The sequence below is a fragment of the Rattus norvegicus genome, chromosome 7 (genome assembly GCF_021556685.1).
Source record: "Rattus norvegicus strain SHRSP/BbbUtx chromosome 7, alternate assembly SHRSP_T2T, whole genome shotgun sequence".
Classification (NCBI taxonomy): domain Eukaryota; kingdom Metazoa; phylum Chordata; class Mammalia; order Rodentia; family Muridae; genus Rattus; species Rattus norvegicus.
Window position 1 is genome coordinate 129,709,431 of NC_141540.1, and position 15,150 is coordinate 129,724,580.

General features: G+C 55.1%; 1 protein-coding gene and 1 long non-coding RNA gene across 9 annotated transcripts in view; one reads left to right on the top strand and one right to left on the bottom strand.

The window, feature by feature from the left end:
• Positions 1-15,150, bottom strand: part of LOC120093824 (uncharacterized) — a 53,376-nt gene that overhangs the window by 35,851 nt on the left and 2,375 nt on the right. For 2 of the 4 annotated variants that reach the window (XR_015625853.1, XR_015625852.1), the window contains exons 2-5: positions 9,342-9,941; positions 7,305-7,397; positions 6,716-6,820; positions 5,281-6,316 (exon numbers count right to left, since the gene is read on the bottom strand). This is a non-coding gene — a long non-coding RNA (uncharacterized LOC120093824). Of the gene's footprint in view, positions 1-5,280; positions 6,317-6,715; positions 6,821-7,304; positions 7,398-9,341; positions 9,942-10,854; positions 10,985-15,150 lie in introns of those variants that run through there. The other 2 variants (XR_015625851.1, XR_015625854.1) reach the window with 2 other exon arrangements.
• On the top strand, positions 1,890-14,986 carry Panx2 (pannexin 2). 5 transcript variants are annotated; one of them, XM_087558288.1, is made up of 5 exons: positions 1,890-2,460; positions 9,116-10,579; positions 11,094-11,407; positions 14,424-14,562; positions 14,804-14,986. In XM_087558288.1, exons 1-4 carry the CDS (start codon positions 2,235-2,237, stop codon positions 14,559-14,561), a joined length of 2,142 nt encoding a protein of 713 aa, XP_087414414.1. In that variant the 5' UTR covers positions 1,890-2,234; the 3' UTR covers position 14,562; positions 14,804-14,986.

Sequence of the window (15,150 nt, forward strand, 5' to 3'; positions counted from 1 at the left end):
TAGCCAGAGATTCTTGGCCCAACAATGTGGGATCACCTTGTGGAGTGGGACTTAAATCCAATCAGAAATGGCCGGCCACTCCCTCCTGTGATGTTTATGCCATGAGGGATACTAGAGCAGTGGTCATAACCGGCAGGATTCCCAGCTGCGTGAGACTGTCTGAAAGTTAGCCAGTAGGAATGGATGGCGCTTCCAGGTCGGTGCTTGCTTAGTTTCTCCGTGTCCCATGACTCCAGTACGTGGTATATTCAGCAGTAGTCTCACTGTCAAGTCTGGAGGGTAGCCAAGAACAATGGCAGTAGCCTGTAATATTTTGCGATATAGGGAAATTCAGTGGCCAACAAATCTTGAGCAAGCAGCCAATTCCTGGTACTAGGCTTTTTATTTACTAGCCTCTAGTGTCTAGAGGGGCATTGTTGCCCCATTATTGGGCAACTGTATTTAAACTTATATTTTTGACTTTATTTTATGTATATGGGTTTTGTGCCTGCATGTATGTCTGTGTGCCACATGAGTGTAGTGCCTGCAGAAGCCAGAAGGAACCAATCCTCTGGAACTGAAGTTGCAGACTGTTGTTAGCACCCAAAGGTCCTGGGAAAACTCCATGGAACTGCATTCAATTATCAGCACCCATATAACAGCTTATAATACCTGTAATCCCAGTCCCAGGGAGTCCTGGCCCCGTGGCCACTGCATGTTGGTGGTACACCCATGCCCAATTTTTTAAAAGATTAAGACCCTCCACTCAGAGGAGATGGGTAGAGCCCTTAGGGAGGCATGCACAGCTAGTTAACAAAGGAGACAGCATTTGCAGGTGGGGTGCGGCAGGACCTGCAGGTCAGAGAAAAACCAACCCGCTGAGAAGCGGTCAGTGCGCAAAAGCTCTAGGAAATCAAAGAGCAAAGTATGGGACTCTGAAGGTGGGACAATGGAGTGTGAACAGCATAGCCCTTCTGAGAAGCCAAGGAGGGTGCAGGAAGTACTCCTCCGGAAGCTTTGGGAAGCCTGGGGTGAGGGCTTGTCATGGGTAAAGGACATCTCAGCCAGGAATCCTAGGGATGGGGAGTGAGTGGCCGTTCACCACCGCAGGGGAAGGGCGAGGGTAAAATCTGTGGAAGCAAGAAGGCACCACAAAGGGTCAGGTCAGACCAGACCTCGGCCACTCCAGGTTTTGCCTTGGTCTGAGATGTTTCCGGATAGCTATTGGATGTTGAAGTTACTATCCACACACAGGAAAGGCAATGGAGGGATACTGAGCCAAGGAATCCTGCAGAAGGCTTGGTCACAGAAGTTTGTGTACAATAGCTCCTGGATGGAGAGAACGTGGGTGGCCCAAGAGGTCAGGTGACAATCCTAGAAGCCCCCACGAGCTGACACAGCTCCATGAATGCTGACAGTGGGTGAAGTAGTGGAAATGCTGGGTTAACAAGCATATCCTCACTGGCTGGTCCCATCACAGCGTTTAACTGGGCGCCCCTGGGTCCGGGACATGGCTGCAGTGAAGAGGCATCCGGGAGCTTTGGAGAGGACGCCCCACAGCATTTATGTGCAGGCACTAGCCTGGGAAAGAGGGTTCAGGCTTCCTTGCCCTTGTCTGCAACACCTCACAGGGCAGCCTCTGCGCCTATGTGGAGCCCGGGTCCCATTGAGGAACAAGAGAACTGAGGTGTAGAACTAGAACCCTCTGGCTACCAGACACGATCTGACCCCAGAGCAGGCGATCCGCCTCTTTCCATGCACAGGGCTTGGGGGCCAGGGCTTGGCCAACCCTGATACAAGGGGATGATCAATATGAACTCGGTTCATTTCATTTAAAAAAAAAATTTTTTTTTCTGCAAAGTCATCGCCAACGCCGCAGCTACGTGGAGGGTGGGAAGGCTGGGGGCGGAGCCACGCCGCGGAGTTGCCGCAGGTAAACAGCCCCCCTCCCAGGCGGGAGCGGGCCGCGCGGCCCAGGCAGGATAGCCGCCGCCGCCCCCGGGAGGGACGCAGGGCGCGGGCCAGCTACAGCGCACGGCGGGGGCGGCGGCGGCCCGGCGCCCTGGCAGCTCGACCCCTCTCGCGGGGCGGCAGACCCCCGAGCCCCGCCGCATCCCCGCTGACATCCCTCTTCCAGCGCCCTGCGCCCCGCGCCCCCGTGACCTCGGTCTCCGTCGCCCCCCGCCGCCCTCTCTGGCGCGCGGCCCCGCCCGCGCCCCCCGCCCGTACCCCGCCGGGCCGCGCCCCCGCCCCCCATGCACCACCTCCTGGAGCAGTCGGCGGACATGGCGACCGCGCTGCTGGCGGGCGAGAAGCTGAGGGAGCTGATCCTGCCTGGCTCGCAGGACGACAAGGCGGGTGCGCTGGCCGCGCTGCTGCTGCAGCTCAAGCTGGAACTGCCGTTCGACCGCGTGGTCACCATCGGCACCGTGCTGGTACCTATCCTGCTGGTCACCCTGGTCTTCACCAAGAACTTCGCAGGTGAGGCAGGGCGCGCTTCGGCAGGTGTTGAGCGCCCAGCGCTACGAGCGCGCCAGGCAGCCAGTTCAGCTGGACCGCACCCACCTGGCCAAGCGTTGAGGCACTGCCCGCGGGTCTCATCACAGACCTTGGGCACCACCTCAGTCTGGCATGAGGGGTTGAGACAGGGCCGCCTGAGAGCCTCCTCTGTTTTATTGTTGTTTGGCCTTCCATTCCTTCAGCTTCAAGCCGGGAGGAGAGTAGGCCTGACCTACACTTGCTAGCCCTCGGTATGAATGGGATGTAGGGTCTGTGTTGTAGAATGTCACAGGGGGAGGTGGGCTAAGGCTTGATGAGGTCCAGATGAGAACTGGAGAAGGATGGGTATTGAGGGCATTGCTCAGGGATCGTGAAATACCCCATGATACAGCATGGGATTCTTGGGGCTGATGGTGTAGGAAAGTGAGGGTACTCCTGAAGAACTCTGAAGCGCCCCTTTCAAAAGGTCTTCTACAGAGGAAGCCCAGACAGGAGCTGGTCCTGCCGGACATCAAGCAATGTTGGCCCAAGAAGCCAACCTTGACGGGCAAAGGCAGTGTAGGTAGAAGGTAGGGCAGATCAGGGAAGAGGGAATAGGTTGAGAAGCTCAAGTGTTAGGTCAGTAGAACTGGGCCTGCTATCTGAGGGAGCATGTGGGTACACCTGTGGTCATTCTCAGGAGAGTACACATGAATAGTGGGCTCTGCCTAAGGTGACATGAGCTGATGTGCGGCACTAGGGAGCTGACTTCTGGAGACACACAAAGATGGGAAATGGCATCCCCCACTTGGAGCTGAACTGAGGCAAGGACTCGGCCCGGGTATCCATAGCCACAAGTCTAATTCGTGGCCAGTTTCATAGCAGGAAAAAGACTGTGAGGACTCCAGAGTTCCTCTGGAGGTGCAGGTCGCTCTGCCCTCTGCAGCTACTGGGCAACAAGAGCAGGTATTTTGATACCCTCTTCTTCACCACCACCCACAGGTGCCTCACCTTACAGGAGACTCCAGGACCTAGAGATGTCAACCTGAGGGCAGGCATCCTTCAGACTGCTTAATACCACGACAAAGCTGGAGGACATTCTCCTGGTCTCCATCCTTGGACACCAAAGGCCCTGACACTCAGTCACACCCAGGTGTGTGCATAAAGAGGCCTTTGGCCATGCTGATCACAGTACCAGCAACGGGTGACTACCTTACAAGACACGTACCCTACAGTTCCAGGAGCCAGAAGTCCAAAATGTAGGTTTAGGGAGGGCTGAGTTCTCTCAAAGGCCATTTCATTCTGAGGAGTGGTAGCTAGCAGCAGGCCTTCCCTGATATTCCTTGGCCTATGGCTACACCACCCAAGCTCTGTGTCTGTCCTCTGTTGGGGATTTCCCCACGCCTGTGTCCCTCCCTAGAGTCACAAGTATATCATAAGGTTGGGATTGTTCTACTCTACTCTACTCTCAGTTCATTTACATCTACAAAGGCTGCTTCTGTCAGTCCACAAGTACAGGGCTAGGACAACAGCAGACATTAAGGAGAACACAGCTCTCTCTATGACAGACACAGTAAGGCAGCCTCAGGTGTGGGTATACACGTGGACTGGGCCATCTTCGATGATCCCTTGATCATCTCAGACACTGCCAACCCAGCTTGTCACCTGTGAGACCTCCAAATACCCTGCATCTACCTGGGCCTGGAACCACCAAGACGTCCCCCCAAGTTAGCCCTGATCCTGGACCTGCTGCTTCAAACCCCCTGTGCTTTCCCACAGAACTTCAGGTGCCCTCCTCAGACCCACATGTCCTCCTACCCATGCTGAGTTAAGCCTACCTCAAGGTGAGGAGGGGTCCTAGGGCCTACACAGCACAGACAAGGCCCTACACAGCACAGACAAGGCCCTATGCTTGACCAGTAAGCCTGCTCAGGAGGGAGAGAAAGGGAACAGTCAGCCTTACTCCTTCTCCCAAGGCCCCATCATTTCTTGGGGACCACTTGGTGAACGTATAGAAGGAAGGAAGGACAGAGATATCTAGGACCCTGTGCCAGGGCTCTCAGTTGGTGACTGCCTGCCTGAAAGATTTTGGTCTTCTGGCCTTCAGGTGTGTGAGGTACATGTCTGCTGTTTTAAGCCAACCACCCCACTTCTAATACTGTGACCATTGTGACCAACGACCCCTCCTTTTCTGCATACACCTGGGTCCTGCCTATAGGGGCATTGAATCCTGAATGTCAGAAGAGGTTGCTGTGTGGATACCCTTGAAGAAGGAGCCTGCCCTTCTATCGTGGGTTATGCTACATTCCCCCGCCCCTGAGCCCTGGTGATCTCCACCCAGCAGATCTAAAGGTAGAGTTCAAGTTTTAGGGGTGGCCCAAGAAAACCTCGGATGACTCCTTTCCAGAGACCGGCTGTTGATGGAGCCAGGGCTGCTGTGAAATAATTCTCCTGCCACTCAGGCAGGAGTGGGGAGTCAGGACACAAAGGCCAGAAGTGGGGGAAGGGGAAAGAGGCAAAGAGCCTCCAGATCTCTCAGACCCAGGCTGGGAGGCCAGCAACGGCTTTTTCTAAAATAGTCAAATGATCAGGTCCCATGTACTTGGGGATATTTCTGGATATCACCTGGATGTGGGCGTCCAGCTCACAGAAGTTGGGTGTTACCCAGTGTGTGTCCCCTCTCAGTACTCTTTCCTTAAGGAAGGAAAGCCAAAGTGCTCTATACTGAGGAGCATAGGTGGGTCCTGCCCCCAGCTGCTGTCCCTTCCCACCCAGCAGGACAGATCTGTAGGGTGGGTCTGTGAGAAGTGAAGGCAGTCAGATACCAGCCCATCTCCTTTTTTATTGTGGTCCCTGAAAGTCAACCCTTTGTCCCAGGCATGGGTCCCCATCCCTTCAAGGCCTGCAGCACTCTGAAGCATCCACCCATACCACTGCAGGAGGTATCGGGATGGAGTGCTCCCCCCACGCACATACACACATGAGACAGGCAGCTCGTAAGAAGCCAGGGCCACCTGTTATCTGCCCACACTCCTGGAACAGACTAGCACAAACTCTGGCTCTAAACAATGTTCAGGACTAGGGTGTGGCTTGGCGGCAGCATGCTTGCTTAGCATTCTAGAGGTCCTAGGTTGATCCCCACCACCTTTCACAGGCCGAAAAGCAAGCAAACAAAGCTGGTGCAATAGCTGGACAAACAAAGATGCTTGCCCCCAAGCCTGACTACGAGATGGGCAAGCTATAGGCAGAACTGGTCCAGAGGGAGCTTCCAGTAGCACGTCTGTGTGTACCTTCAGGACCAAACTACAGCGTGACATTTGGCTCAGGCCTTCTCTATCCATCACTACCTTCCTTCGAAAGGGACCCTTGTGTTCCCTTGTCCCACTCAGATAATCCAGAATCGTCTCCCATTAAGTCCTCAATCCCAGCTGCAGTCACAAGGTCCAGAAGTCAGGATGTGGAGCTGTCATTCCATTATGAAGGAGTTGGGGAAGAGTTTGGTCCTGACCTGGGGCAAGGAGAGCTGAGAGCGGAGCTGGCTGTGAGCTAGCGAGAGGCCACAGGCTTGAGCTGGACTGTGTGCAGGCTGGACCCATGGGGTGGATTAGAGATGTGTCTAGGGCTCAAGTTCAGCTCCAGCCCTGGGCAGAAGTTGAAGTAAAAACCCTTTGGGTCTGTGCTTTTACTGTTCAGACCTGCTCTGACTGGAGGCTGCAGCAGTGTCCTGTGGCTACTGCCATCGACTTCCCTGCTGCCACTGTGACAGCAGTCTCGGCTTAGTAAGTTCCTTGGCTAGAGCTCTCCATTTGCTCTCATGAGCAGTCAGGTGCCCAGCAGCGCAGGTCTAAACTGTCCTGTCCTGTGGGGAAAACACCTTCCAACAGCACTCTGCAGAGCTAGCCCCATGTGCACTGAGATGGGTCAGCTTTCAGGTCCCCTCCTCAAGTACCTGTACTCACCTAGACAAGAACTCATCACCCTTGGGAAATCCCAAGACAGGGGCCTCAGACAGAAGAGCTCCAGGCAGACACTGTGTCTGGGCAGGGCATCCAGGGTCCGGGTACCTGCCATCCTGCCTAGTTTAGGCTCAGCACAAGTCTACAGCATCAGCACCCTATGGTAGCCACCCGCGCTTAAACACCTGCCCCTCTCTAGGTCCTTTGGTATCTGCCATGTCATCAGAAGTACCATGTGACCAAGGAGGAGGTCGGGCCCCACTGAAGGTGCCCATGGGAATATGGGGATTCTCTCCTCTTACCTAGTTTTTCAGCTTGGCTGGGCAGGTAGGGATGGGCTTGATTCAGGGTGGGAATCAAATTTCCTGAGAGAAGGCCACTTACACTTCTGTGACTTTAGGTATCAGCTGTAAGGACAAAAAAAAAAAGAATAAAATTCAATTTTTTTTCCAACCAAGAGAGCCAATTCCTTTGCTTCCCCTGTTTGCTCCTCTCAGAGCCCAGCCTATGCTGCCCTGGACACCCATCCTCCAGGACCTCAGGTTAAAGGGATCCTGACTACCCCTAGCTTCCACTTCCACCCCTGGGCATGGCCAGGTGCCCAGCTCTCATGTGGACGTGGCCCCAACTTCAGGAAGTCCCAGTACCTGACCATCTAAGCAAGGCTCACTCTTAATTCTTTCTAGCCCACCCACACCTCCACTGGAACCTTCCCAGGACCATATGAGGAAGACCAGTAGCCACATAGCCACTGGTCTTGGGGTTCCCCTTGACTGGGTTATGTTCTGATAGTCCTTGAAGCCTGTCTTAGTTAGGGTTTTACTGCTGTGAACAGACACCACGACCAAGGCAAGTCTTATAAATGACAACATTTCATTGGGGCTGGCTTACAGGTTCAGAGGTTCAGTCCATTATCATCAAGGCAGGAGCATGGCAGCATCCAGACAGGCATGGTGCAGGAGGAGCTGAGTTCTACATCTTCACCTGAAGGAAGCCAGGAACAGACTGAGCATCCTAGGAGGAGCTAGGAGGAGGGTCTCCAAGCCCACCCCACAGTGAGACACTTCTCCAACAAGGCCCCACCTTCTAATAGTGCCACTCCCTGGCCAAGCACATACAAACCCTCACAAGGCCTAAGGGTCTTTGACTCTGTGATGAGAGGGTATGTGGGGAGATACCCCAAACGGTGACCAAGGTCCTCAGCTAAGTTAGAATGGGGCCAGAACCCACTACATGCTGGTTCTACAAGAAGAACATATAGACAATGAGGTCTCTGTCCCCTGCCTCTTGGGCCCCTGAAGACATGTGATTAATGTCTGTGTTGGTTACTTTTCTTGTTGCTGTAGTAGAAACAACCTAACAGAGGAAGGATTTGGTCTGGTTTACCCTTTCAGGGAATACCACATGGAGAGAAGACTCCCGGTTAGGGTGGCTCCGCCCATGACGAGAGCTCCTGGTGTGGTTCATTCACACTGAGGTGTACATAGACCCTCCCTAGTTTCATGCTATCAGCCAGAACTCACCTCCCAAAGATTCCACAACCTACCAAAACAGTGCCACCCGCTGGGGCCCAAATGTTCAAACACATGAGCCCATAGGGGACATTTTGTTTTCAAATCCTCACATTAGTCTTCCAGCTAGCCTGGGTCGCTGTCATCTCCCTGTCCAGAGTATCCAATTAGACCCAGTTACTTCCTGATCTTAAGACTGTGATGAAGGGCTTGAAGGCTTTAAGCTGGAGCCAGTCTTGAATGTGAGCGAGATGGCTAAGGCCGAGTTGACTTGGATTAATGCCAGGGGAAACTGTGGTCTGGCACCTAGGGCTCATGACCCAGTCTGGTGGACTTTGAGCCTCCAAGTTTTCTGGAAATGAACTGAAAGCATAAGATTGCAAAACAAGGCTGTGCACAGCCCAGTGCAAGCATGTGTGACATCCTCAGCTTCCGGGTGTGTGTCCACATAAGCCAAGTGCAGACAGGTCCTCTGCTCATTTTCAGTGGCGGATGTGGCTGGCCAGTGAGCGTTCCCTCACACCAGCATCCAGGGTCCCCACATTTCCCTTCCTCTGGAACAGGGGGACCTGAGAGATCCCTTACACTTGTCACAGGCAGGTTTTTCTTAGAGTCTAGGCCTCTGTGACTGCCTCTGGCTAGATAGGAGCCTCTAGGCCAACAGTCCTGGCAGTGTAAAGTCAGTGGCAGAGACTGGTCTTTATTTGGTCCATATGGGATGCTAAAAGAGAAACCCTGGCTGCCCCATGGTCTGTCTTGATCCTCTCTAGACCTTGGTTTGTCCTGTACATACAGTCTTTATGGCTTTTCTAGACTGAGATAAATAGTACAGGTCAGTTCCTCAGGTCTTACATTCGGGTCTTAACCCCTGGCTAACCAACCACTTTGTAAGTGGTACTCAGGATCAGAACCCTAAACACAACACTGTAGTCAGGACATGGTGAGGGAAACTAGCCTGAGAGGAGTGGGGGTTCATTTGGGGAACAGCAGTCCTTGCATAAGGCAGGCAGCTCTATGGGGAGAGGGGGTTTTAGAGTCCATGGACATGAGAGCCCAGCCACCTGCATAGGGAGGGTGGCTGAGCAGAGCCGGGATCAGGTCCACTCCATGCCCTTCATACATCCCGAGACCTGGTCTTAATCAGGCTAGTCCCACCTCTTGCCCTAGCCCGTGTCTCCTCTCTACCCTCAGAGGAACCAATTTACTGTTATACTCCGCACAACTTCACCCGTGACCAGGCGCTGTACGCCCGTGGCTACTGCTGGACAGAGCTGCGGGATGCCCTGCCCGGCGTGGATGCCAGCCTGTGGCCATCGCTGTTTGAGCACAAGTTCCTGCCCTACGCACTGCTGGCCTTTGCCGCCATCATGTATGTGCCCGCACTGGGCTGGGAGTTCCTGGCCTCCACGCGCCTCACCTCCGAGCTCAACTTCCTGCTTCAGGAGATCGACAACTGCTACCACCGAGCCGCCGAAGGTCGCGCCCCCAAGATTGAGAAGCAGATCCAGTCCAAGGGGCCAGGCATCACGGAGCGCGAGAAGCGGGAAATCATTGAGAACGCTGAGAAGGAGAAGAGCCCTGAGCAGAATTTGTTTGAGAAGTACCTGGAGCGCCGGGGCCGCAGCAACTTCTTGGCCAAGCTGTACTTGGCGCGGCACGTACTGATCCTGCTACTCAGTGTGGTGCCCATCTCTTACCTATGCACATACTACGCCACCCAGAAGCAGAACGAGTTCACCTGCGCCCTGGGCGCCTCGCCTGACGGGCCGGTGGGTAGCGCCGGGCCCACGGTGCGCGTCAGCTGTAAGCTGCCCTCCGTGCAGCTGCAGCGGATCATTGCGGGTGTGGACATCGTATTGCTCTGCTTCATGAACCTCATCATCCTGGTCAACCTCATCCACCTCTTCATCTTCCGCAAGAGCAACTTCATTTTTGACAAGCTGCACAAGGTGGGTATCAAGACGCGCCGGCAGTGGCGCCGCTCGCAGTTCTGCGACATCAACATCCTGGCCATGTTCTGTAACGAGAACCGTGACCACATCAAGTCGCTTAACCGGCTGGACTTCATCACCAACGAGAGCGACCTCATGTACGACAACGTGGTGCGGCAGCTTCTGGCTGCCTTGGCTCAGTCTAACCACGACACCACGCCCACGGTTCGGGACTCAGGCATCCAGACCGTGGACCCCAGCATCAACCCCGCAGAGCCTGAGGGCTCTGCTGAGCCACCCGTGGTCAAGCGGCCCCGTAAGAAAATGAAGTGGATCCCCACCAGCAACCCGCTGCCACAGCCCTTCAAGGAGCAGCTGGCCATTATGCGCGTAGAAAACAGCAAGACTGAGAAGCCCAAACCTGTGCGCAGGAAGACAGCCACGGATACACTTATTGCCCCGCTGCTGGACGCTGGTGCCCGGGCTGCCCACCACTACAAGGGGAGTGGAGGTGATACAGGGCCCTCCTCTGCCCCGCCTGCTGCCTCTGAGAAAAAGCATACCCGGCACTTCTCCTTGGATGTGCATCCCTATATCCTAGGCAGCAAGAAGGCCAAGACTGAAGCAGTACCCCCTGCCCTACCAGCCTCCCGGAGCCAGGAAGGTGGCTTCCTGTCCCAGACAGAGGAATGTGGGCTGGGCTTGGCTGCAGCACCCACCAAAGGTAAGGACCCCCGGCAGGTCGGGGATGGAGCAGGATGTAGATCCCCAGGGAGCCCTGAGCAGGAAACCCCGCAGTCCCCCGTGTCTAGGACACAAAGAGGGAAAGCGTCAGAGAACAGTGTAGAAGAGGTGGTGACCAGGCTAGCTAGCTTGGTCACAGCAGAACTAACACAAGGGTTGCTCCTAAAGTGAGGGACAGGCCTAATAGGAGTCTAGACACTCCCATAAGGCAGATGAGGAGGAGGAAGGCAGCACCACAGCCACCAGGAAACATACCTCCTGCGGTCAATAAGGGCTTCAGGCAGATGTGAGCCGCTGGGGGTGAAATTCGGCAATTCAGCACATAGCATTGCTATTCCTGGGTCATTAGGCTTAGCCAGGCAGATTGCTAAAGGCAAGGGTGCCTGCCTTCCACGGAAGTTTGGGGCCCAGTAGGTGCCAGTGGGCGGCACCGGGAGGGCGGCCACAGTGAGTGAGCTGGATTGTGAAATGCCTGTGTTCCTGCCTGTTTTCAGATGCTCCGCTCCCTGAGAAGGAAATCCCATACCCCACAGAGTCTGCCCTGCCGTCTGGGGGCCCATTCCATGTGTGCTCACCCCCCACGGCCTCTGCTGCTGCTTCCCTGTCACCGAGCAGCCTGGGCAAGGCTGACCCCCTCACCATCCTGAGCCGAAACGCCACTCACCCCCTGCTCCACATCAGCACGTTGTACGAGGCCCGGGAAGAGGAGGAAGGAGGTCCCTGTGCACCCTCAGACATGGGCGACCTCCTCAGCATACCCCCACCCCAGCAGATCCTCATCGCCACCTTCGAGGAGCCGAGAACAGTTGTGAGTACTGTGGAGTTTTGAGGGGCAGGGCCTCCCAGGCCACCAAAACCTCTCTGCGAGAGCCAGGGATGGCCCAGCTGAGCCTAGGCATGAGTAGATCCGAACTCTGCTCACCCAGTACCGCCCACAACCCCCAGCCTCCTGTCTGCATGCCACGGGGCCCAGCCCTCCTTCCACCTGGCTCACCATGGCATCCACAAGTGCAGGCCGGGGCTCGAGCACAAGGTGGGAGAGGGTGCCTACCCCAGCATCAGGCACCCCCCTCAGCATGCTGGGCCACAAGATGAAGAGTTTATTTTTTTAGTGGGTTTTGTTGTGGGCTGACACAACTCAGCACACCCAGTTGGGCCCAGCCTAGGGTAAGTGAGGACGGTGCTGGGGAAGGTGGTACTGGCCTCAGGACAGACCCCAGGGGTCACTCACTTAAGGGCCTGGCCCCTACAGAGGGACCTGATACCTTCAGGTGGAGGGGGGACTGAGGGCTGCCCCGGGTCCAAATCAACATGCACTTTCTCCACGTAGCCTGACACACACTTTATTTTTACTATGACTACTGTAACTGACGAGACTATTTATCACCAGGAGAATTAGGGTGCATTTAAAGCAGAGGACGATGTGTGTGAGTGGCCTAAGCAGACGTGGGTGTAAAAGTGCCAAGTAAGCAGGTGTGGGTACAAGCACCTGCCCGAGTGACTGAGTTTGCCAGAGATGCACAGTGCCCGTGCACGAGTAAACAAGCGAGCAGGAGACAAGCCTGCTGTGAGTGAGCCTGAGTATGTGTGAGTGTGCGAGCGAGTGAGCAGCACCCACGTGAGCAGTGGGTGAGAGCAGGCGTAGGCGCCAGGGTACAAACGAGGGAAGGGATACAACGCAATAACCACATCCCCTTCCCGGGTCCCCAGCTGCTGGCTGGACCGCTTCCCATGGGAGTCCAGGCCCCACTGGCCCCACCCCTATTACCTCAGCCACGCGCCACGTGACCGAAGTATTAACAAGGTAGCACTGAGCATATCAATAAATACTATTCTGATAACTCCCTGTGCCTTGAGGCCCTGCCTCCTCGTGGTGGCGGTTCATGCCCAACCTGCAATGCCCATCAACGCCCGGGCATCTCTTGAGGGCACTGGGAAACAGCGGGCAGAGCTAGGCAGTCCAAGATGTGAGAACTGAAAAGTGTGGAGAGGGAGACCATGGGGTGCTGGGTTGAGGGCTGTGGGAGGATGGAGTATCCAGGGAGTTGGGGACATAGTCTTTTTTTTTTTTTTTCCCCTTTCTTTTTTTTCTGGAGCTGAGGACCAAACCCAGGGCCTTGCGCTTTCTAGGCAAGCACTCTACCACTGAGCTAAATCCCCAACCCCAGGGACATAGTCTTTTAGTTACTGTTCTGTTGCTGCAAAGAGACACCCTGACAAAGAAGAAAACATTTAGTTGAAGGATTGGCTACAGTTTCAGAGGGTGAGTCCGTGAACAGCATGTCAGGGAGTACAGCAGCAGGAAGGCAGGCAGACATGACAGGCCTGGCACAGGATGAGAGCTACATCTTGATCTGTAGGCAAGAAGCAGTGAGACTAGGTCTGGCATGGGCTTTTGGTACCTCAAAGCCCACCCTAGTGACACACTTTTCCAACAAGGCCACATCTCCTAGTCCTTCTTCAACAGTCCACCAATTGTAGTGGTTTAGTGGAAACCGAACATTCAAACTCATGGGGTGTCGGGGCCGGTCTTCCTCAAACCACCACATAAACAGCATGGCCCGGGGCTCCATTACGTTTGTTACCGGGGACCACAGAGCTGGCGGGATCCAGGAAGGGTTCTTAGCTGACTGAGGTCAGGATGTACTTATGTTCCTCAGAAAGTCCTCAGCAGGGTTTTGCCCTCAGGTCCAGGGCTCAGTGAGACAAAAACAGGCCCTGTGGGGCTACATGTCCTGCAAGCCGGGACAAGCAAAGCTGTGGGTCTGGATAAGAGACAGGTGGCTAAGGAAGCTAGGCCAGGAATTTAAAGACATTCAGGGGCCTAGGCTGCATATCAAAACAGAGGGTCTCAGCTGAGACCAGAGCAGCCACCTTTGCCTGGCTTGTGCCTCCTCAAAAACTCCTTAACCAGCTATGGGACAACCCTGAGGTGGTTAGGACAAAATACTCCCGTGTCCTCTGCTGCAGCAGCTGCCACTGCAGTCAAAGCCTTAAGCACGCTGCACGTGCTGACCAGACAGAGACTACGTTCTGGTTTTATTATCCGTTTAAAGTGCTGATATTATCCATCCACTTATGCTCAGAGCAGATCCCAAGCCCCCTGCCATTGGTTAGTGGGGGGGGGGTGCTGGGTGCAAGTCTCAGGGAGCTTATGCTAGGCAGGGGTTCCTTCACAGCATCACACCTCCAGCTCAGATTCCTGCCATAGGAAAGGCATTTATTGTTCACACAGGGCCACACTGGGGAGCACCAGAGTGAGGCACCGGCAGAGGGGGTAACGGGGGAAACAAAGCTATGGGCTCCCATGGGAAGGAGCGAGTCAGGCAGGTGAGAGGCAGAGAATCATCCGTATCGGTGCTGGACTCGCATCTGTGCCCTGGTTTCTGCCTCGGAGTGACTGGGGCAGGTAGAGAATGAGGCAGAGTGTGTGGAAGGGGAAGTGATGGACACTGGACAGAATGTCTGTCACCTGCCAGCTCTATGGAGCAGCCTGCCTTAGAAGGACACCTGCCCAGAGCCGGCAGAGCTCCAGGCCAGAGGATCAGAAGGCAGCAAATAGCGAGATAGGACAACACCACAGCATTCAATCCTAGCACGTGGGATGCAGAGACAGGCAAATATCCAAGTTAGACACCAGCCTCATCTACATAACTGTTCCAGACCAGCCAGGGCTACATAGTAAGACTGTCCCAGAGTCAAACCAAAGCCCCGAGTAATACAATAGAGAAAAGGCATGTTGTCCCCAGAAGGCACGCCCTACACTGATGCTGGACACTGCCCTTGTCATTCCACGCCGCATTCAACGTTTCCACACATTCTAGGAAGGGACTTCCGAGACCCAAAGGGACCCTGGGAGAAAAGCTGGCTGTGCTCGCTTCCCTGGAGAAGACAATCCCTGGTCCGATGGCCTACACCCACAAATTGGCCCCTACGTGATGATGAGCAGACACAGCAGCTAAAGTAACCCAAAACCCTCAGGGTGCTGGCCTCTTTCCTGCCCCCTGGCTCTCCCTGCTCACATATCCATCTGCTTCCTACACGTGGTCCATAATCTGCCCTTGCATGCATCGTGCCCACTTCCCACAGTTTGAGCTCAGCCTGAACACCCTGGGGCTTGGCTCAGAGGGGGAAAGACACCCAGACCCTAGGGAGCCACTGGTCTGCATGGTACCAAGGCCAGCTGCTATACTTTTTTCCATAGGTCCTGTTTCCCAAGTGCCACTGACCATAGACTATCCAGACAGTGGCTGCGTGCGTGCGTGCGAGCGTGCGTGTGCTGCCCCAGAACTTATACAGAGCTGAAGTAGACATGGCTAGCACACTGGATCCAGGGGGCCGGCTCTTTGGGAGATCTGAAGCCAATAAAGCAGCCACTTCTCGCCTCTGTTCTTGGATAAAGTCTAGAGGGACCTCTCAGCAGAGTCCTGCGTGGGAGAGACTGGGGTCTTGAGTCAGCACCACTGCATTGCCGTGTGGCGTTGACCTGCAAGGGCCCACTTCTGGGGAAGGGGCTCAAGTCGGTGTCCTGAAGAAGCGGGCAGCACAGTG

Bases quoted from the DNA above. Each gene is read 5' to 3' on its own strand.
- Panx2 (XM_087558288.1), top strand. From the start codon at position 2,235: ATGCACCACCTCCTGGAGCAGTCGGCGGACATGGCGACCGCGCTGCTG. The intron at 10,580-11,093 runs GTAAGGACCCCC...GCCTGTTTTCAG, and splicing joins GGCTGCAGCACCCACCAAAG to ATGCTCCGCTCCCTGAGAAG. The intron at 11,408-14,423 runs GTGAGTACTGTG...CACACATTCTAG, and splicing joins TCGAGGAGCCGAGAACAGTT to GAAGGGACTTCCGAGACCCA.